Here is a 21,003-nt window from a genome sequence, read left to right on the forward strand (position 1 = left end):
AACCTAGCAACAAGCTATAGTTCTAGAAATCACCTAGAAAACAAATAACACAGTGAAGACCCTTGTGCTATGACGAGTTGATCAGCTCATCTCTATTAACCCCCCCAAACTGGTCAGATGTCACAATTCACTTGTAATCCCAGAAATATTCAGGATGTGAACTGACGCTCTGTGTCCTGAGAGCAAGTCATTACATGCAGGTTTCAGTTTAGGAGAGGGAGGAGTACTGAAGGGTAGCAAATGTGCTTGAGCCCAGAGTTGCAGAGAAAACCTGGAATGAAGGCTCAGAAAGTATGAGGTAAAAGAAAAAAAGCCAGTATTTATTATTAAAAATATCTTAATGAAGAATCAATTGTAAATGGGTGGGACTAGCAATGCTACCTACTTGGGCAGACAAAAGAAAAACCTGAAAGGCCATGAAGAAATCCTAATACTGAAAAACAGAGTGTGGAGGAGAGGCAACACTGTTATTTTCCTCACTTAGCTTTATAAAAGAATCAGAGTATTTAAACCCCCTAAAAACATTCTGTGACAGTCGTGATGGTACAGAGGCGCACGAGAGTGAAAATGCCTTTTCCTGAGAATTCTGAAAATAAAAAACTAAAGGAATTTCACAGGAATTTCACATGCACACTATAGGCTGAGGACATTGATTTACTACTTCTAAGGTCCAGGTGACTGAGTGTCACATCAGTGCTCACGGGACAAATGCATACCTGCACTTGATGCACAGGGAGCTCCAGGCAGTGCCAGGGCCCTGAAGAAAACTTGACGGAAGCAGCCTCGTGACTAACAGGCAGTATTCAGCCATTACACAGCTTATTAAAGGGATAAGTGCACAGGTAGGAGTTCAAAGTAGCTTGAAAAAACCCTGCAGCTGTGAGCAAATACGTTGCTTTATGTTTGAGACCTTGTGGAGTGCTCAAACACGTAATTGTTTTTATTATGCTTGCTATTTGCTCACCAGTTCATTACCAATTGTTTTTGACGCTGGAAGAACGTCCAAGCTGTACTTGCCGTATGAAGGGAGGGTGAAGCTGCAGGGATCCCCTGACCACGGAAGTGAAGCATCTCCCCACCCCACAGGGGCACACACATTCCACCTTTATGGAGCTGTTTAGGAATTGCAATGGCCCAACTAGTAGAGGTTTGCCTCTGCTCAGTCTTCATAACGCTTTAGAAATCAGTTCTACCCGTGGTGCCCCAAAGAGTGTCCCAATCCCTGTACCTTTGCCACCAACTGTGCCCAATGGGTGTAACTTGAAGCAAAGGCTGATGGGATTTTCCTCACAGGCTGGCAAATCCTTTCCAGGCAGCACAGTACAGCTGCCCAAGTGTAACTGTCCCACGGCTGGTCACGGCGCTGGGTCCGTCCTATCGGTCCTTTCATCGGGTAGCTCAGCCACCTTGTCCCGTAGCCGTGGTTATCCTCAGGATGTCGCGGGAGACACGGTTTGGTCCCTGTGGGTGGGCGGAGAACGCCTTGCAGCAGGAATTACAGCTCTAGATGCGAAACACCGGGAACAGTGAGATGCTGGAAGCTCTCGGTATGGCGTGGGACTGGTGCCAGCCTTCTCCTGTGACCTTCTGTTCTCTCCGTGCTGCTGTGGCACCGCCCGCCGCATCGGAACGTCTTCCCCCCACACGTTCAGGTGCACAGGCCCCATCTTTCATACCGAGCCGACCCCGGCGCTTTCTCAAACCCACCCCGAAAGCCCTCCTGAGCGTGGTCCGGGCCGTCGGGGGGTGTGCACCGGCTGTGTGCACGGGGTATGTGCCCGTGGTCCGGGGGCCTGTGCCCGAATGTGTGTCCGGGGGCACTGGCGGGGGGGGAAGGGTCCCGGGGTGCGTTCCCTGTCGGGCTGGGCCGGCCCCGGGCACCGCCTGCCCTACACTCTCCCCGCCGCGCTACCCGCGCCGCCCGGCAGAGGTCCCTCTCCCCTCCGCCCGCCACAACCCTCGCCCATCACGATGCATGCCGGGAGCTGTAGTCCGGCGAGCTGTGCGGCGCGCGGCGCGGCGGTTGCCGGGGACTCCCGCTCCCAGCGTGCCGCGGGGCGCCGGCCCGGCCGTGCCTTTTGAATGATTTCACTGCGTTCGGCGCTTGCGGCGAGTGCGGCGGCGGGCGGGATTCAGGGAGGATCCGCGGCGGGAGCAGCGCGCGCCTGGCCCGTCGATGGCGGCCCGAGCGGGCCCTGCCGCGGCCGCCTGCGGGCCCTGCCGCTGTTAGGAGCGGAAGACGGGCTGCGCGTTCGCCTCTTCGCCCATCCGCCTCGGCGGCCGGCGGCCCCCCCGCCGACATGTCGCTGGCCATGGAAGAGGAGGAGTACGCCCGACTGGTGATGGAGTCGGAGCCCGAGTGGCTGCGGAGCGAGATCAAGCGTCTCTTCCAGGAGCTGGGCGAGACCACCCGGGAGAAGATCCAGGCGGCGGAGTACGGGCTGGCAGTGCTGGAGGAGAAGCAGCAGCTGAAGCAGCAGTATGAGGAGCTGGAGCTGGAGTATGAGACCATCCGCACCGAGATGGAGCAGCTGAAGGAGGTGAGGCGGGGGCGGCGGCAGGTTGGCGGCCGGGGCCCGAGCGCGGCCGCGGCGGGTGGAGGGGCGAAGGCGGCGCGGAGCGGTGAGAGTGGGGGCGGCAGGTTGAGGGGCCCCGGGGCTGCTGAGGGGCGACCGGCGGGTTCCCAGGCTTCGGCCTGGCTCCGACAGGGAGGTTGCACGCTTCCCGAAAATGACAGCTCCGAGGCGCCTGGCTGCAGGCCGGGCCACGACAGGGAAGGGATGGAAAAAAAGGCCTTTCTGCCCCGACCCCCACTCCTGTGAAGGGGAACGTGGGAGGGACGTGGGTAAACGCTTTTCTTTCTCTTCCCGTCCCCTTCCGTTCCGCCTCGGGGTCCGGTAGGTGGGCCACCCCAGGGCTGCTGTAGGGCGAGGAGCCGGGCAGGGGTTGCCCCTCCCCGGGGCTGGGGCTGCCTCCACCGCGCCCCCGGGAGAAACCCGAGCAGGCGGCGGGGGGCGATGGCCGGGACCAGGGTGCGGTGGCGATGCTGTCATATGCCTGCTTTTGTGTGGAAGGAGAAGTCTTACGTTGGTGTTAATCACTTCTTCACTGGGGACCACCACGAAAATAATATGGCAGACTTCAGTTCACATAGCTTTGTTTTGTTGCAGGTCCTGCCGTTGGCATATTTTTAAATTACGTTATTTTTTAAAGGAAATTCCAGATCTAATCTGTACAGTTTATCAATAGAAACGCTGTATTAGGCAATTGACACATTAAGTTTTTCTCATGCAAGATCTCCTCTAGGTGTAGAATGTGGGAAAAGTGCTGCCCGGGGGACAGACCGAAAATGGTGGCTTGTGTTCCTTATGAGCTGATCCCTTCAGCCCACTGTAGGGCATGGCCCATGGGAACTTGTCCTGCCTATAGCCTTGTTTGGTTCCGTGATTTGGCATGCAGGTAAACCTTGTGCTGCTTTTAAACTGATTTAGGCCTTGCCTTGATTACAAAACATCTGATATAGCCTAAGAGGTGCATATAGGTGGATTTATTTGACCTGTGAAAATAGTACCCAATGGGGCTTAGCATTAACTTACTCAGTTGGAAATGGATTTTAAGTAAAGTCAGAATACAGTATTTCAAAGGGAAAGTAAATCCTTTTAACAGACTGGTACAAAATCACCTGAATCGGTGAATGCCCTGTGTACTGTGTGTCTTTTGGTCTTGTAAATAAAGCTTTCTTTTGCTTTTATTGTGTTAAACAAGCATAAGCAAAGAGGTTAACTACTTTGAATTACATGGCTATAAACTTGTTAACTAAATATGGAAGCTGAACTGATGTGCTGCTGTTCCTAGAGCCACTTGAGACCAGCACGGTTACGCAGCATACAGGAGCAGAAACTTGGAAGTCAAGGGCAGAGGCAGCTGTGGAGTTGAGCTCAAGGGAGAGAAAAGTCAGTAAACCCAGCTGGTATGTGGGATGCAAAACACGGCTGGCATGGAGAGGTGATGGCCCAACCTTATTCAGCAAGGCAGTGCCTGACACACCAGTGGGAGCCAGGTTGCCTCGGTCACAGGTAGTGCTTTAGTCACTGGGCTGTGCCATGTGTGTTTGGACATTATATGTTTTGACTTTCAGATGGAAAAAGGCTTGATGATATTGTCTTTTCATTCTTTTAGGGCTGTAACAATTGAGAAGCTTGTAAAAGAGATTTAAAAGAAAAGGGAAAAAAAAAAGGCAGAATCAGCAATGACTCACTCCTTTTTGCTTTTAACATTTTGAATGATTTGCTTTGTGCGTGCATGTTCCATTCTAATTAAGTCAAAACCTGGGAGGCAGACAATTCTGGGAACAGCTTGAGGACTTTGATAGCCTACTCAGAGAAAGAGCATTGCTCCTCTAGTTTTCTTGTGATGCTGTGCAGGAGTCTGGTCTGCTGTAGATCTTGTAAACCTTTAGCCAGATGTATGAAGCATATGCTCAGAGGAGGAGTTTATCATCTTTGCTGTTTTATGCAACTTCTTGTTTTTCCCACACTCAGCTAGAGGAGCGCTGCATACAAGACTTACTTTGTGTCAAGCTCCAACCTAAAGGGACTCCACCTTGGCTTACTTAAGTTGTTCTTGGGGAATGTGGGAATCTTGGGAGATTGATGTCAAACTAGAACAGGATTGCTTTCCATCTCTTGCTTCTTAACTGTGACTTCATGCAGCCTTTTAAAATATAGCCCTTTTAGTCTCTGTAGATCTTACTTTGTTCATCTATGTTGAGAGAGCTAAGTGGCACAAAGCAGGGTGCGGGGCAAGCACACAGCGGTCTTCTGTCCTGCTGGGTATTGCAGATTTGGATATGCTTTAATTTGTTTAATACTATGAAGCATCCCTGTATCATGGCCCTGTTCATACCATAGGTAAATGGGTTTCGAGCATGGGAACTTTGTAATGCAGTTTGTTGAAAGTACAGGCTTTTCTGCTACAGTCATCAGATCTTTCTGGCCAGGTTCTCCTCCCTGCCACACAATCCCTGATGTGGCAGAAATTCAGACCCTTAACCTTCACTGTTGTACCCCTTTGGTGAGTGTCTTTGGTCAGAGCTATACCCCATTTTGTAAAGATGTCTGTACTCTCAGTATTTGCGATCCAAGGTGTCCTGGTGAAAGTGGGGAGCAGCTCTGTCCTTGCACTGCTGAGCCTCCACACAAACCCCTTTGTAACTGGGGTCAAGTCTTCTCTAAGTTTGTTCTTTTATTTGTATGTGTGCTGACTTGATCTCATATATCTTTTAAGGTACTTTGTGCTGCATTTCTTCTATAATTTTATTTGACAGAACAAAACTGAAATGCAAATTGTCTCCCCAGGTAGACTTACTGTTATTTTCAGCTTTTGTAAAAGGGAATTAATGTCAAACTGTAATAAAGGTTATGATAAATGTTTTCCGTAGTTCAGAGAAATAGGATACTGGTTTTCTTGTAGTGAAATACTACATTGTGTTGTGAACAAATGATTTTATTCGTTTTTTACTCCCTCTAGGAGGTGAACTAACAAATTTTTTTCTGTAGGCTGTGTTTCAGCTGGTAAGTCACCCTGCAAGCCTTTGTAATGGTGCTAACTGTATAAATTACAGGGCTGCCTACCTACCTGAGCTGGGACTTTTTTCCTATATGGATGATCACCTCTTTGTACACTCCAGCTCACAAAAGTGGTTGTCTGAGGATTCAGTTATTTCTTTCCTGATGATTTGTTGGGGAATGTGGCATGGAAGGCGTGCTTGAAAAAGAGGTTATCTGTTTCTCTCAGTACTCTGGAGTTGTTTGAGATGTCAGATTTATAACCACCTACTAGCTCAGTTATGAAACTGGCTGCTGTCCAATGCTCCTTTCTGATTAAGTGGTTATGTTGTATTGGTGGTGGTAGAATTGTGTTTAAACCCTTGGAAAACATGGGTGTTATGATTAATTATTTCTGTAATAATGTGAAAGTTCATAAGTAAACTATGTCTATCCTTAAAGTCTAAAAGCACATGTCAGTATGTCACAGTTAGCGTGACGTATATGGTTTGTGGTTTTTCAGCGGAGAACAAATGAGAATACTGGCAATGATCTGCACAGGGCTCTTCATTTCTGTGTATGGTAACAGTGGCCCTTGTTTTTGTTTTTTGCCTTTAAGAGTCATGTATTGACTTTAATGCCGCTTTATGACTTCTCAGTGGATGATTCCTGGGTAAATTTGCAAGCTGACTTTGAAAGAAACATTCAGGTAACACCTTGCTGCTTCATTTCCCGTGAAGCTCAAGTGGGGTGTATGATGCAGCTAAGGTAATGTGTCCTGGGCTGTAGTATTTGTACTGTTTATGTTGAGGTGGAGTGTACGGGATCTGTGATCGCTGACAGAAGTTTTGCTTTGCTTAATTGACTTACATTTGTGCTAGTTAATTGGGTATATTTTATCCAGGCTGGTTTAACATTTTGTTATGTTACATGTTATTAATGTAACATTTAACTGTGCATCTTCAGAAGTGAAGGAGAAATCATTCTCTTTCCTGTCTACCTCATGTAGTGTTGTGTGCCTTGTAGACAGACATTGTAAACTGCTCGCTGACGTAGCAGTGATTCTCCCCACTGGATTTATCAAAGCATTTTGCCAGTTGTACTGCTGTGCTCATATTGTGTGTAAGAACATAAGGGCAGAGAGGGAAGAAACGGCTAGGCTAAAGTTACCTAACAAACCCATGACAGACTGGGATTAGACCCTCTGTGCTCATGAATCAGTGCTGAATTGACCAAGTCTTTCTGTTTAATCATGGTAAATAATGCTGTTCAGTTACCTCTAAGGTATACCTCTAAGGCCTCAGGTACACCTCTTCCTAATACATATTCAGATGATATATTGATTCCTGCTGAAAGGAAAGGACATTAATGTCATTTGAGATCACCTCTAACTTTGCAGCACTGTTAAAATCAAAGGGTTTAACGCATAAATTAAATGTTTCTTTAAATAGACCTGTTTAGGTGAAATTTAATTCTGGTTATACATATGTAAATCTAGACTAGGGAAAGTACAACTGCAAATTGAATTTATGAAACTGATACCAATTTTGCACATACTAATAGAAAATGTTATACTTTCATGAATCTGTCTTGGGGACTTAATGGTGATTGTTACTTGGAGTCCAAGACCTGCCACACTTGAAATGTTAGAACACACTTGCTGTCTCTACTGTCAAATCAGACTGAAAACTGTGGGTAGGGTAAGCAAAATAGTCCTGTGTAAATTAAACCTCTTATATTTTGATAAATCATAGTTGCTTTTCGTGAAGAATAGAGGCACACCTAACAGTAATCTGATGTTTGCAGTGATATAGACACTTAGTACTGTGTTTTGGAAAAGCTACATTTCTCACATATCCTTACTTATGAAAAAAACAAAATGGGAAAAATGAAATGTTCCAATTTTTCCTGGTGTACTAGAAATAGTAACCTGTAACGCTTCATGTTACTAAATTGATTTTCTTTGCTAGTGTTCCTTGAACTGCCTTTCTTAAAAATATGACATAATATTCTTGAAGTGATGATTTCAGATTATTTTATGAAATTGCTGAATGTTCTTCTTGGGCTTTTTCTGATAAAATTAACTATACCTTATGTATTAGAATATCCATAAATGTTTGGGTGAATAGTAAGGACCTTCAGGTGGAATTATTTAAAAAACCCCCATGTTTCTGCAGAAGTGGTTTTCCCTAAACTGGTGTAGTCTCAGCTGAGAGCTGGGTCTTGGGGAAAAGTCGCGTTTTACTTTTGGTTTGTGGTGTTTGTGTGTGCCTTGGCCCAGAATGAGGGCTGTCCCTGACCTCCAGCAAGCATTAGATAATTTGTTTCTAAGTTTCTACATTAAGTTAAACCCAAGGTTTCAATGTTTGGCAGCGGTAGTGCAATTTGCTGCCTGTTTTTTCCTTGGAAGTGTGGCAACACCGAGCATTTGCTGTCCTGTGTGGGGGATATAGTAAAATTACACTGTGGAACCGAGCCAGATTTTCTTTGTTATTTTTCTTTTTTTTTTTGGTTTTGTTCTTGAATTAGGCCAATACCCCAGTTTGGGTCACAGGCGTGTTGCACGTGGTTGTGCAGGTACCACCTCACCCGGAGTCTGTTAAAGCAGCAGCAAACAAGGAATGAGAGGAGCATCTTAAGCTAGTCTTGCTGCTGAGCTTGGTGGTGAAGCTGCTGCCTGAGCAGCACAGACAGCAGCTGCACAGTGAGCGGGGTCCGTCTGGCCTGGCTGCTGGGAATTAGCAGTCCTGGGGATGCTGCAGTGGCAGTGTTATTGTCAGGCTGGTGGCTTTGGTTGAGGTTTGTCCTGGGATGTAGTCTCTCTTGCAGCATTTCTTGTCTTTACACAAATAAATTATTCATTAGAGCCTTGCATTTGGCATCCTTCAATGTGCAGTCCCAGATGAGGGCACCTGAGAGCTGGGGCTTGAAGGTGGGAGGGGAGACTGCCTGGGTGTTCAGAGAACAGGGGCAGACCATCTTAGCATAAGAAACACTAGACCAAAAGCTGCATGCTGGTGGCCTCTCTGCACAGGTGCTGCAGGGGAAGATTCCTTCCAAGCAGTATTGCTGAGGGCTGGAGTGAACCCAGAGGGCTTCACAGTGGGGGACATGTGTGTGTTCCCACAACCCTAAGGCAGAAGTTTGTGTAGCCCCTGATGTGGCAGACATCCTGCCTGGAAACTGAAAGTCTCAAACCTACAGTCGCCTGTGTTTTGTCACATGGGCTGTTGCGGTTTCCTCATTTCAAATCTTGATTCATCCTTACAAAATCTATGGGAACGTGCTTGCTAGTTTCAGGGGTATTAATACCCAATTTATCCCTTTGACTTAGGACTGTATTTCTTCTAGTCTGCAAGAGAATGCTAATGATTTGGAAAATTGCCTGATTTTACTAGGAGGGGGCAGGAGGGTGGGAACAGTGGTTCTCAAGTCTGTGCACTGCCCCCGGACTTAACAGGTTCACCATTTCCTCTTTCAGTCTGTGGTATGTGAGCTTGTGACTAATCTGTAGCAGCATGGGACCGTAAGATGACTTCCAAAGGGTGATGCATACTCCAGGCATTCATTTGCTTTCTTTCTCTGCTTTTGGCAGACTGCAGAGAATTGTTTGTTCAGATTTGGTAACCCAGCAACAGAGGAATATAATGTGGGTTTGAAATATGATCTGCAAAACCTCAGCAGAGGGAAATGACATAAATCAACTTTGGCATCCAAATGAATGGAGGAGCCTCCATTTCAGAGAAGAGCAGAAGTTTTAAGTACAATAACTGCAAACTGGCTTTTTTTCTTAGTTTCCCCATTCTCCAGCTCATTTTCCTTCTTTCTACCTCCTACTTTCCTTCCCCTTCTCTCTTCTCAGCTGTTTTTACTAATCTGGCTGAAATATACACCAGGCAGCGGATGTCAGGCTCACCTTACTTTGGAGTGGGGACTTGCCTGAGGAGTCTGCTAAAAGGTGTGGTCTGTCTTGCCCACAAACAGGTGGTTTTGCCGGTAGGGCTCTGGGCAAGCAGGGACCCACGTGGTGTCTAGATGTGTGCCTGGACATGGGGCTAATTGGGAATGTTTGGCCCCGACATAGTTGAAGGTCAGTGTGGGAATGGAGGTGGATTCTCTGCAGTCCTGTGTCCGTGTTCGGGAAGCAGCTGTGCCATATGAGGACCTATACAGCTCTCACTGAAACAAGTGGTGTGTCTGGTGGGGTGCTGAGTTGTGCTGGATGGACCAGACTCTGTGGTGTGCTGCAGTCCTTGGTCTCCTTAAATTTTTTCTTTTCACCCCTCAAATGCTGCCAGTGTGCAGTGTGAAGCTTGGCGAGCTCCCAGCATGGTGTGGAGTGCTGTGCTGTAGGCAGCAAGACAGTATTTGCTAAGTTCATTAGGAAGTCCTTCTTCATGGTTCAGCCTGTCAGTGCTGCGCAGAACTGGGCCTGTAGTTCAGCTCTGACTTCAAGACAGAGAAGTATACTGACCTAAGACCATAACTGGCATCTAAGCTGCCCAAACCAAACAAGATTCATTGCTTCCTGTGCACAGAGAGCTTGTTACATCTGATTTTAGTTTCCGAGGTCAAAATTCTCTGTATTTTCTGATGATGAAGGATGATGTTTGTTTGGAACTTGTTCTGTTGTATGAATGGGTAACTCTAAACCATAAGGGATTTTCTCACATCTTGCTGCATAAGGCTGTGTATGTTTTGAGGGAGAAATTTGGCTGTGCTGCCCAGAGTGGCTGAGTAGCATGACATGTCTGTAGTCCACTCAGCCCTCTAGCTCTTGGAAGCTGTGTGAAACTTCTCAACAGTGCAGTGTTAGGAAGGAGATGGAAAGAATGCATTTTCAAGCAGTCAGTATATGATTATTTAGTGGTTTTCTCCAATGTTGTTTGGAGAGAGCATTTGGCCTTTGAAATAGAAGTTGGCTGTTGTTGGATGAGTGTGACTGTCCCCACCCAACAGGCTATGAGCAGAAACAAGCGTGTCATGTAGCGTGTGTCCTCAGCTTTGGTGCATACTATCAAGTGAAGGAAGGTCATCTTGCCAAAACATACCTCCCTAAATAAATTTAGGTCTCTGATTCAGCAGAAATCATCCAGCCATGGTCCTGATTTAAATTTTTCTCTGGCTCAGTTTAAAACAGTAGCTGAGACTTGTATCCACGTGAGTAAAAGCTTCTAACTTGTATCTTGGTTCACCGTGTTCAACAGCTGTGCAAAGCAATTCCACTTGGCTCCCTTTTGGGGATGCTTTCAAAAAGTATATGGTTTTAACCAAGAAATGGCTAAAATCAAATGTTCCCATGTGTTTTAACTGGATAATAATTTTTCACAGAAATAATTTCTCTTGAAGTGAAGAACAGGGATTGATCTGTTTATTTCCAATTCAAATTTTCTTCTGTCACTTTTGAATTTTTTACAAACGTACACAATTTAATAGCTGTACTATCACTAACAGCAAGGCTTGACCTATAACAAGAGGTGTTATTTTGTCTCAGCAAATGCCTTCTATGTGATTCTCTTTGTCTTAAAGCTTATGTGGCTTCCAACTCTGACATTTCTCATTCTAGAAGTCCAGTTTACACACCTGGTAATGGTTTTCCCTCTGTCACTCAGCAGTACTGGGGTATTCTTCCACATCGTACAGCTGTGGTGGTGGGCAGAGGATTTTAAAGAAGAATTTGCATTACAAATACAGCAGCATATTTAGTGTGACCAAATGTATAAGAAAATGCAAACCTTTATGCATTCTCTGAAGCATCAGTATGCTCAAGAAGGCTTTGTGCTGGCTTCGTCCTCTAGAAAAAAATATGCTGATTTTCTTTCCTCCCCATTATAATGGAATGATAAGCTCTATGATCTTAAATCAGTGTAACGGCTCTAGCTTTTGATGGCCAGCTTTTTGGTCTTTCATAACAACATGGATGGTTGTTTGTAAATTTGAATGGCTGGTTGGTGTTTGAGATGAATGAGATCTCGTAATGTAAAAATCTGTCATATGTGTACATAAAAGATTAAAGGCTGATGTGCAGTTGGGCTCTGTAGCATACAGCATAGCTACACAAAATGTACATTCAACAAAGTGGAAATTAGTTAGCTTGAAGTGCATGCAAACCAGAATAGTTTGTTAAATTGAAAAATCCTCTTACTCTGGCAGGGTTATTAGACGTGTGTTTGGGGAGGTGTTTCTTGAGATTAGCTGCATTGGTCAGAGTATGGTGCCAAGGTTGTGGGTTCAATCCCTGTATGGGCCATTCACTTAAGAGTTGGACTGGTGATCGTTGTGAGTCCCTTCCAACTCAGAATATTCTATGATTCTGTGAGAAGCAGCACAATGCAGTAGATTGCAATTTCAAGTGTCACACTGGATGTATTTCTTTCGTTGTGTATCTTTATTAAGAATTTTACTTAAATCTAAACCTTGCTTATTTTGGTATGATTGCATTTGGCAAACATTTCTGAATTTTTCAGTCTACTTGTGTTAGGGTATGACTGTCTTTTCCTTCTGGCATTTGAGTGATCAAAACATTTCAGGTGGGTAGGAAGGCACTTAGCTGGCCTGTCATGTCAGCTGCAAAGGTTTCATAGAGCCTATGAGGGCAGAATTATCAGGTACTTTTCCTAATGAGTGTGATCCATCTAACATGTGATTATTCAGTTGTGATGAGATCCTCTGGGAAGTCAGTGGGAACAGAGACCAGTCCAATACGACTTTGTTTCGTAGGTGAGTTACGACAGTCTTGCCAGAGAGACTTACTGAAGTGACAGGGACTTAAGAAAACATTTTCTGCCATGTGTTGGGCTCACACAGAATGTGCCAAGATCTGTGCCCTTACCTGTGCAGCAAACCTGTTCAGGAGAGACAAACGGGAGAAATCTGCCCCTGTAGCCTTAAATACAGGTTTTCATTGACAACATCTTGGCTTTGCGCACTCTCTGTTTATTGACTGTTGCCAGTCTTAAATGACAAAGTAGCAGGGATTGTGCCTTTAAAAGAACCCCCACACCTAGAGTTGTCTTGAAAGTTAAGGTGATTTGTTTCTTACGTGGACCCAGAGAGGCTAGAAAGTACCTGAACTGCCCTTGTATTTTCCCTTTTTCCTCTCCTGTAGAGGAGGAATTCCATGACTCCAGTAGCTGTATTTTGAATGTCAAATAATTTAAGACTTCTAATACTCATGAGATGGTTTTGTATATGCACATCTGAATTATTAATTGAGCATCTCACCTTGTACAGATGTCTGTGCTCCTAAACCCCTAGTATAAACAAATGCATCCACAAACCCACACCTGTAACTCTGCAGCTGCTTTGAGGTTTTTTTAAATTAAGAGCCTCTGGTGCAACTTTTCTAAAAACAGCTTAGTCTGTGTTGTTCTCTAACTACTTAAAAGCTGGGAGATCTAATGGAAATGCAGATGGACCCTGAAACCTAGTGGCCAGAGCTGCAGTGACCTTTATTCCCCATCAGCAGGAAAGTTATGTGCCAACATGTCCTTGGAGCTGTGCCCTGGTGTTTGGTAGGAGTACAGGCACTGCAGCCTGTAAGTTCAGCAAGGCACCCTCATAAATACTTGGATTTGGTTCTGCAGTTGCAGCACCAGCTTTTTGTCTTTTCTCCCTCCTTTATTTTAACTGGGTTGGGAATGTTTTATGGGCAGGAAACGGGAATGTCTGTTTTATGAGCACAGCTGTTTAAACTTAAACCAATGGTAGTATGTTGAGCTCTCTCCTTTTGGAAAGGGCCAAAACCCTTATGAAATTGGAATAGCTCACTTGCTGTTTGAAGCAGCAAACTTTTAAAACTGCTGTCTTGTGTCATCAGTTTACAACATCACATATTTCCTTACTGTGTCAATGAGACTGCTAGGGATGTTCCCCTAATTAAATTTGTGAAAAAGTAAATTGAAGGAAAGGGATTTTAGATTTTATGTTTACTTCCGGAATTTAATCTTATTTTAACATGCATTCCTTCATCAATCCTGTTTAGGGTATGAACTTCTAATTCTTGTCACCCTTGCTCTTGATGAAACTTCCATAAATACAGTCCCTGAGTCAGTGCTGTCTCTCACAACTGTGCTACAGTACAGGCAGTTAAATACTGAATGGATGGATTTGCCTTGGTTTAATGTGACCATGGTGAAAAATCTTTGAACACATCAAACCTAATTGTAAATACAAGTTTCCCTGTGGCACATAGCAAACACAATGCTGAATTCTGTATTATACTGGGAGTTAATAAAGTATAAACATGTACTGAATGTCTTGTAACAGGAGGCAGCTACTTGTATTTTTATTCCTTTCATGTGTATGCACATGCATGTCTGGTAAATTCTAGCATTATGAGAAGACTGAAAAAGCTTGAGTCTCTTTTTTGCAAACCATAGCTAAAGAAGAAAAGACCTTTAATCTACTTCTCTTTTTAAGAATGGATTTTGAAAGATGTCTGTGGTCATTCACTTCTTTATAATGAAAGGATGCGTAGCTCACTCTTTTATGTAAGTATTGTCATCTGCCAGTTGAATGGTGGGAAGGGATAAAGGAGAGCAAAAATGATATATGAGCTAGTAACTGGGCTTAGAACCTGTGTATCCTGAGCATTGTCAAAATATTCCCCATGGCTGCCCAAGTACTGTGTTCAACAGGAGCATCCTTCCTGGAGCTGTTCTGGTGGAGGATGTTGCAACCTTCTCTGATACCTTTTGCTGTCTCACACTCCACCTATCTTCCCCCAGCCCTCCTATCCCCCTTGCCCTTCTAAAGTTTTGAAAAGGGTGATGTGTCTGCTTCACAAATAAACTTTCCTGGAGAGTTTAGTTGGATCTGTGAAAGGATTTTTGAAGGCATCTTTCCCAGAAGTGTATTGTGTAGTTGTAGAGCTACGGCTCTCTTTTCTGGCTCCTTGTAATTCCTTCCTTGCCATTACATGGAGGTTTGGCCCTTTTGTTAAGATCCTTTTTGATTACGCATGCTGAACACAATCTCCAATTTAATATGTATCTTTTTGAGAATTCTGTTTGGTCTTAAAATTGCTTTGTGTTCAGAAGATAAAAGGGAAGCAATACATAGAAAAGATAGCAATTTAGGTGGGTTTTTTTAGTTTTTTTTCCTCCGAGAATGCTGTTTTCTCTTGCCCTCCTCTGCCTGTTCCTGCATGTATTGTGCACTCAAGAGCCTCAGTCTTCATAGGTTTGGAAGGGAACCTCTGAGGCTGGGGATAGCCTGAGCTGGACAGGCTGGAGAACTGGGAGAGTGGCAGGGAGGTGTGTCTGAGCTCCCCACTCCCCAGTGGAAGATGAAACTGTAGTTGCTTGGTTCATCAACCAGCTCCAGCCTCCTTCCTGCCTTCAGCTGTATGTTCCTCTGTAAATCCTTAGGGCTTTGGGGTTGTTTTGGGACTATTGCTGGTTGTGAAATTGCTGCAGGTGGAGAGCAGAGGATTTGATGTAACCTTTATAAAGTTTCTCCTTTTTCTGTTCACAAGGGGCTTCTACCAAAAGACTTTCAGAAGTGAAGGTTTTTTTAAAAACTTTTTAAGAAGTTAAAAAATATTAGGCGTATTACTTGAAATTTAATATTAATAACCTGTTACAAGCCTGTCATTCTTAAAATGTTAGCAATTGCCATGTGTAACTTGCTTTCAGCTGTGCATGTATTCCAGGTTTTGTCTTGCGTGGGTTTTTCTGTCTTGCTGCATGGGTTTGTTTATGTAATAAACATTACATGGTAATTTCTGTATTCACTATATTAATGTTATAGCAGTGCCACGTGTACAAGTATATGCACAATTGGCTTTAAAAGGAAATAAGCTTTGGCCCAGGGTACTTTATCTAAAGCAGTTAACTGGAAAGAATGTTGTTCTGCCCTGGGGCAAGTAATGTCCAGACAACAGAGCTGTCTCCTGCTCTTGTGACTAAATACTCCGAAAACTATCTCTAAATACTGACACTAAATTCTAGCCAGCTTCAAATGAAAATTTGTCTTTGCAGACAGATAAGTCGAATCTGTCAGTGGTGGAGAGCTGATGGTGGTCTTACACAAGATTTGCCTGTGAATAGCTTGGTGTTTGTCTTCTCTTGCTCAAGATGGTTTATTGGGGTAAGCATGCTAGGTGCTGTGATGATGAGCAGCAGAGATGGGATGTTCCCATGGGAAGGTGCCACACTGCAGCACGTAGCTGACTTAGAAACTGATGAGAGACTGTATTTTTTTTTGTGAGAGTGAGAGTCACGTTGCAGTGGTTGGTGTAGATGAAACGGGTTCAGGACATACTGATGAGGAGCATCTGCTGGTAGGAAGGTTCGTATGTATGCTCGAGACACTTCTGGCTCTTGGTGCAGTTTACGGGGTTGAGTATAACATCTGCTTCCTCCTGAAGCTCTGTCAGGCTTTATTTCAGACACGTTTGACTCAGACACAAAATGCAACATATAAGGCATTTTTGCAAATTTCTTCTTTTAGGGGTTATTAATAACTTCTTTTTTTTGCATGTATGTTCTCTACTAAATGAGTCCAATTTGGGAAGCTACTTAAAGGTGGGCTGAAGCCAAAATATCCAAAGTAATGCCTGGGAAAGAAGACCACTTGCACTTAATGGCTAAATTAGAGCAGTGTTTGGGGAGTGGGATTCTTTTAAAACATTTCCCCCTCCCCCCCATTGGATACAATGAAGTCTTGTTCTAAGATCGTTCAGTCATCATAGAAATATTTTAAGAGCAGATTTGAGTCATTTGGAACAAATCAAGCTGTGGAGTTGTTCAGCTCTAGCCTCCAGTATTATTTGTGTTGCTGCAGAACAGTCCGGAAAAACTGAAGACAGAACGCTAGCACATACACAAGTAACCACGAACACAGTGTGCCATGTGTAACTTATTTTCTATTCTTTGCCCATAGGTTCTGTGGCCTCCATCTTTGGAGCTACTGAAATCCCAACTGGGCAATGTCCTGAGCACATGTCTGGTGGTGACCCTGCTTTAAGCAGGAAGGCTGGAGTAAATGACCTCCAGAGCTCCCTTCCAATCCTCAGTTTCAATAGTTCTACAGCGCTGTTATTTTGTTGCTTATGTATGTATGTTTTTTGCATATCATGCTTTAAAATATGCCCCATCGTTTAAGTTCTAAAGTTTGAACTCATTTTTATGATTCACCCCCTCCAGCTCTATTTAGTCAGTGAATACACACACTGAAGGATTGAGTAGCTGAATCTAGATTTTACCAAGTGGAGCATGTGAGACATACTAGTTATTTGTCTGGACTTCTGGAGGGCTGAAGGAATGCTGACTACTATGACACTTGCAGTATTACCCCTTAGGAAAGGAATGCAGAGAAGAGTTAGTTGTCTTCTGTCAGTGCCAGGCATTTAATGGGCTTTATAGCTTTATTCCTGCATGTAGGCTCTCACAGTGTTCCTACTAATCACTCTGATGTTTGGCAATTTTGAAGCCCTTCTCTCGCCCCTGCATGTATTCTGCATCATTCTATTCTCTGTCCTTGTGAACTGCTAATGAAACTCCTTAAATGATGTGAATGAATTGTGGTTACCTTTAACTTCTGTGGGATTCTGGGGTGGGAAAAATTCTGAATGCCAGGATTAATTTTCACTCATGTGAGCCATTACACTTTTGTGTCCTCCTGGGTTCACAGTGGAGGTAAGCACAGTAGTGAATTGGAGGGAAATTGTAGCTAGGACTCTTCATGGCTTGAATGAGGCTTAAGTACATATCTTGTGATTTCTCCTTTCTGAAGTCTGGGAGAATTTTAGGAAGTAGAGAGTGCCTCTGAGGGCTGCGTTGTAGATGTTTTTGTCAAGGCTGCTGGGATAGTGGACTTGAACATCGTCTGTCCTGGAAGTTTGGAGGAAAACTTTCCCGTTGAAATATTCTGTTTTCCAGGCTCACATGGAATAATAGTGAAAGGTAGGGATGCACAGCTTTCCTGGCAGTTTAATGTTTCAGACAGCTCTTCCACCTGAGCACTGAATAATAAATCAGCTTGTTCTTATCCTCTCTGTGGAAGGAGACAAGGAGAAATATGCCTACTCATTTCACTTGGGAAACGGGTAGAAACCAAACAATAAGAGTACAGTAAAAGAATGTGGTGGGAGAGAGCTGCTAGTATATGCAGATATATATATATATATATATATATATATAATATAACTACTCCACTGGTTTGTAGCTGGTTGTTCTAATGTAGCCTTTGTGGCCTAGTGCCCTAAAATATAAATGACTTATTGGGACTGAAGCAAATGGACCCTTTTAATGTGACACAAAGCCTGTTAACATTAAAATTGGTCTGATGTTCCCTTTGACCTCTCTATTGTTAGGGTTTTGGGGGAGCACATTAAGACATTCATTCCTTTCATGCTCCTCAGTGTGAGGGACTGCAGCTGGGGAACATCTTGGAATCTGGCTCATCCAGGGAGGCTTCTGGGGCTGGCAAAGGCCCTGTGAGGCATCTGTTTGCTTTTAAGGGTCTTGGCTCTGGGAATTGTGAGAACTGGCTTCGAAGAGCATTTATCAGCCCTGTGGTCTGCCGCTCTCAGTGTGACTGTGTATGCCCTTTTTTCCACAACAGGTCTGAAAGAGCATTAAGGTTGACACTATATTTCTATGTGTGCGTTACGAGAAATGTATTTTCTTGTTTTTATTATCATTGTTCTCTGTGACAAGGGTCATCTCCATAGAAAGTGATTAATTTGATCAAAGTATTTTTCTTGCCCTGGGCTCCATTTGTTGCCTGGTACCATGCTAGTGTTGTCTGCCATGACCGTGCTAGTCATGTGTTAGCTTTGTCTTACTGCACGTAACGTTAGGCTTTGTATAAAGAATGTGGCCTTAGTCTTCAGTAGGCACTGCTGTACAAGGGAACAGAGCCTCCACGAGATGTGGAATTCATGCGGATCCAAGTTTTATTCCATTGCCTCTTACTTCAATGAGGCTCTAAAGCTGGACTTTACTTTTAAAGGATTCCAGAGCTATCAGGAACAGCGCAATACTTGGTGTCTGTGCACCCAGGAATGCTCTCCGTTGCTCAGGCTTAGATTGTTTAACTCCTGAATTGTTTAACTCCTCTTCTTGCATTTTAAGATCTGTCTTAATGCTAGCTTTGTAACTGGTGCTGCAGCAGTGTAGTTGTACTGTTTTCCTATTGGGTTACTGGTGTAGTGTCTTGAAATTTCAGGTCTGTAGATAATGGGTATATGTCTGTTTCTCTTTCTTATTGCAGTGCAAAAGACTGCAGTAATAATGGAAAAGTTATGTTTGAGGAATTTGAATAACATCTGTGGGGATGGCTAGAGTTGGTCTTACTCGATTTCTTTCATTTTTTTCTTTAACTTTCTGGCCTTTGTGTGCATAAAACTAGTGTCTGTTTATAATGCAACAAATCAACTTGCTCAAATTCAAGCTCTAAATATGAAATGAACTCCTGGAGAGACAGAGAATTCTTCCTTGTAGTCTTAAAAAATAAAACTGGTCTGCTTCAGTGTGTCACTGAGTACAAGATGTGACTCTCAGTTCTATGTTGGGATCACAGTTTTATTTTGAATTAACTGTGCTTTAGACATTAGTCCTGTATAGATGTACCCAGTGTTTCGTTTGAGAATGAGCAGCAAGGGTAGCAGTGACAGTGAATGCAAAGAAGTGTAATAGTGTCCAAGGATAACTAATAATGTACTCTAAAGTTTCTTCTAAGGTGTTTTTGAGTGCAATGCTAGGCTACTTGGTGTTGAACTTTCGAAACTTAAATGTTTAGGAAAGAATGCCCTGAGCAAATGACACAATTACTGGTCAGGTTTTCTTCCAGCATAGGAGACAAACTTCAGCCTTTGGCTGAGAAACTGGAAGCAGTTAGGGCACAAAGAGGATGAGCCTGCCCATTCATATCTGAAGTGGACAAACAGCTACAGGCTCATGTCTCTTCTTCCCACTCTACTTCCTCCTGCACTTGGTTTTGTTCCTTTTCCTTGGTTTTCTGCTGAATTCCATTGCAGTCGCTGATCGTCCTGCTGCCGCTGTTACCCTATGCCACTGTCTTGGCTGTCATCTCTTATCGTTTCCCTTGGACAAATACTCTTTGCCTTCTCCTTACAAGATTTGCTTTCTCCCTTTACCTAGTACTTCTCATGGCTCCTCATCTAATTGGTCTTTTTCTGACAATTTTCTTCTCCAGCTCACAGCCTTCTTCCTGTAGAACTCTTTCTCCCCTCGCTGGTTCCCAGTAAGTTCAGATGACTCAGCCAGCTGGGCAGTGGCTTCATCTTTCAGGCCTGAGGCTGTCAAAAATGCCAGGCACTGCCAGGCATGGGTGAGGAGTGGAGAGGAGGAGGGTTAAACCTTGGTTTAAGGCCTTGTCTATGCGTAGAAATCACTACTTTCCATTGAACTTTTAAAAATAAAGCTGGGTTAAGCTGAAGTAGGCTTTGGGATGTCCTATGCCAGCCTAAACTGGGATTAATCCAGCACAGATGTAAAACAGACATTACTGCTGCAGCAAAATCTGTTTGAACAAGAATTACATTTTCCTGGGTGCCACTCTGGAAGAGCGTTTAGCTTTCCTCCAAATTAGAAGACATTTGGAATGGGCTACTGGGAGCCCTTGTCAGGGATCTGGCAACCTTCCGTCTGAGGCATGTCATGCATCTGCTTTAACAGAGTTCTTGTTGCCAGAAAATACAGCATGACACCTCTCTTGCCCTGTCACCAGAGAATGGCAGAGCTGAGGTCAGTGGAAAGCTTCCTCTGCTGACCTGGCCAGACTGATACCAGAAGGCAGGAAGCGGGCATATCCCCGATACTGGATCTCTGCCCAAACCAGCTGGGTCCTGCCGGGCAGAGCTCTGGGTGGTACTGGCTGCTGAGCCCTTCTGAAGGCTTTGGCTCCTCAGTGCACTGTGGCAGCCCCACATGCCCTACCCAGTCTGAATGCCAATGAATGAAGGGTTTGTCTCTGCAGCTGTGATGCAGCTGTGTGCCCCCTGCATTCCAGCTAGTGGCCTTGAGCAGCTGGCTGGGGACAGCACAGGCTGGCTCTCTGCTGCTGGCCTGGGAGCTGTCACTGACCGCTTGGAAGCTTTGCAGGATAAAGGCTTTTCATTGCTGCCAGTGTCTGCCAACTCCTATTGCAATTAAAGGGTAATCTTTTCTAAATGGTGCTAAATTAAGGCTTAATCCCTCCCTCATGCCACATAAGAGGATGAATCCCTGATTTTATGAAAACAGCTTATTGTTTGGGCCACTGTCCAGCCAACCCATACAACAATGGTCCTGGATGGTTTGTCTGTGGAGAGGACTCACACTTTTTAATCCGTCTGCCTGTAGATCCCACTCCAAAGTCCCCTATGAGGTGTATGGAGAAGTAGAGGAGTTATTTACCACTTCCTTGTATGGTCTCTGGTATGAAACTTGTGAGAAGGTTTCCTGTTGCTGAAGTCCTTACCCTGGATGCTGTGGTGGTGGAAGAT

At 44.5% G+C, this 21,003-nt stretch overlaps 1 protein-coding gene across 2 annotated transcripts in view; it reads left to right on the forward strand.

Moving 5' to 3' along the window:
* The first annotated feature begins 2,124 nt into the window (after positions 1–2,124).
* The window catches only part of BICD2 (BICD cargo adaptor 2), a 60,106-nt gene continuing 41,227 nt past the window's right edge, over positions 2,125–21,003 (forward strand). For both annotated transcript variants that reach the window (XM_082288895.1, XM_082288894.1), the window contains exon 1: positions 2,125–2,540. In XM_082288895.1, the coding sequence (XP_082145021.1) occupies positions 2,301–2,540 (240 nt within the window). In that variant the 5' untranslated portion in view covers positions 2,125–2,300. The remainder of the gene's footprint in view (positions 2,541–21,003) is intronic.

This window comes from Coloeus monedula (genome assembly GCF_965178545.1).
Source record: "Coloeus monedula genome assembly, chromosome: 11".
In the NCBI taxonomy this organism is placed as follows: domain Eukaryota; kingdom Metazoa; phylum Chordata; class Aves; order Passeriformes; family Corvidae; genus Coloeus; species Coloeus monedula.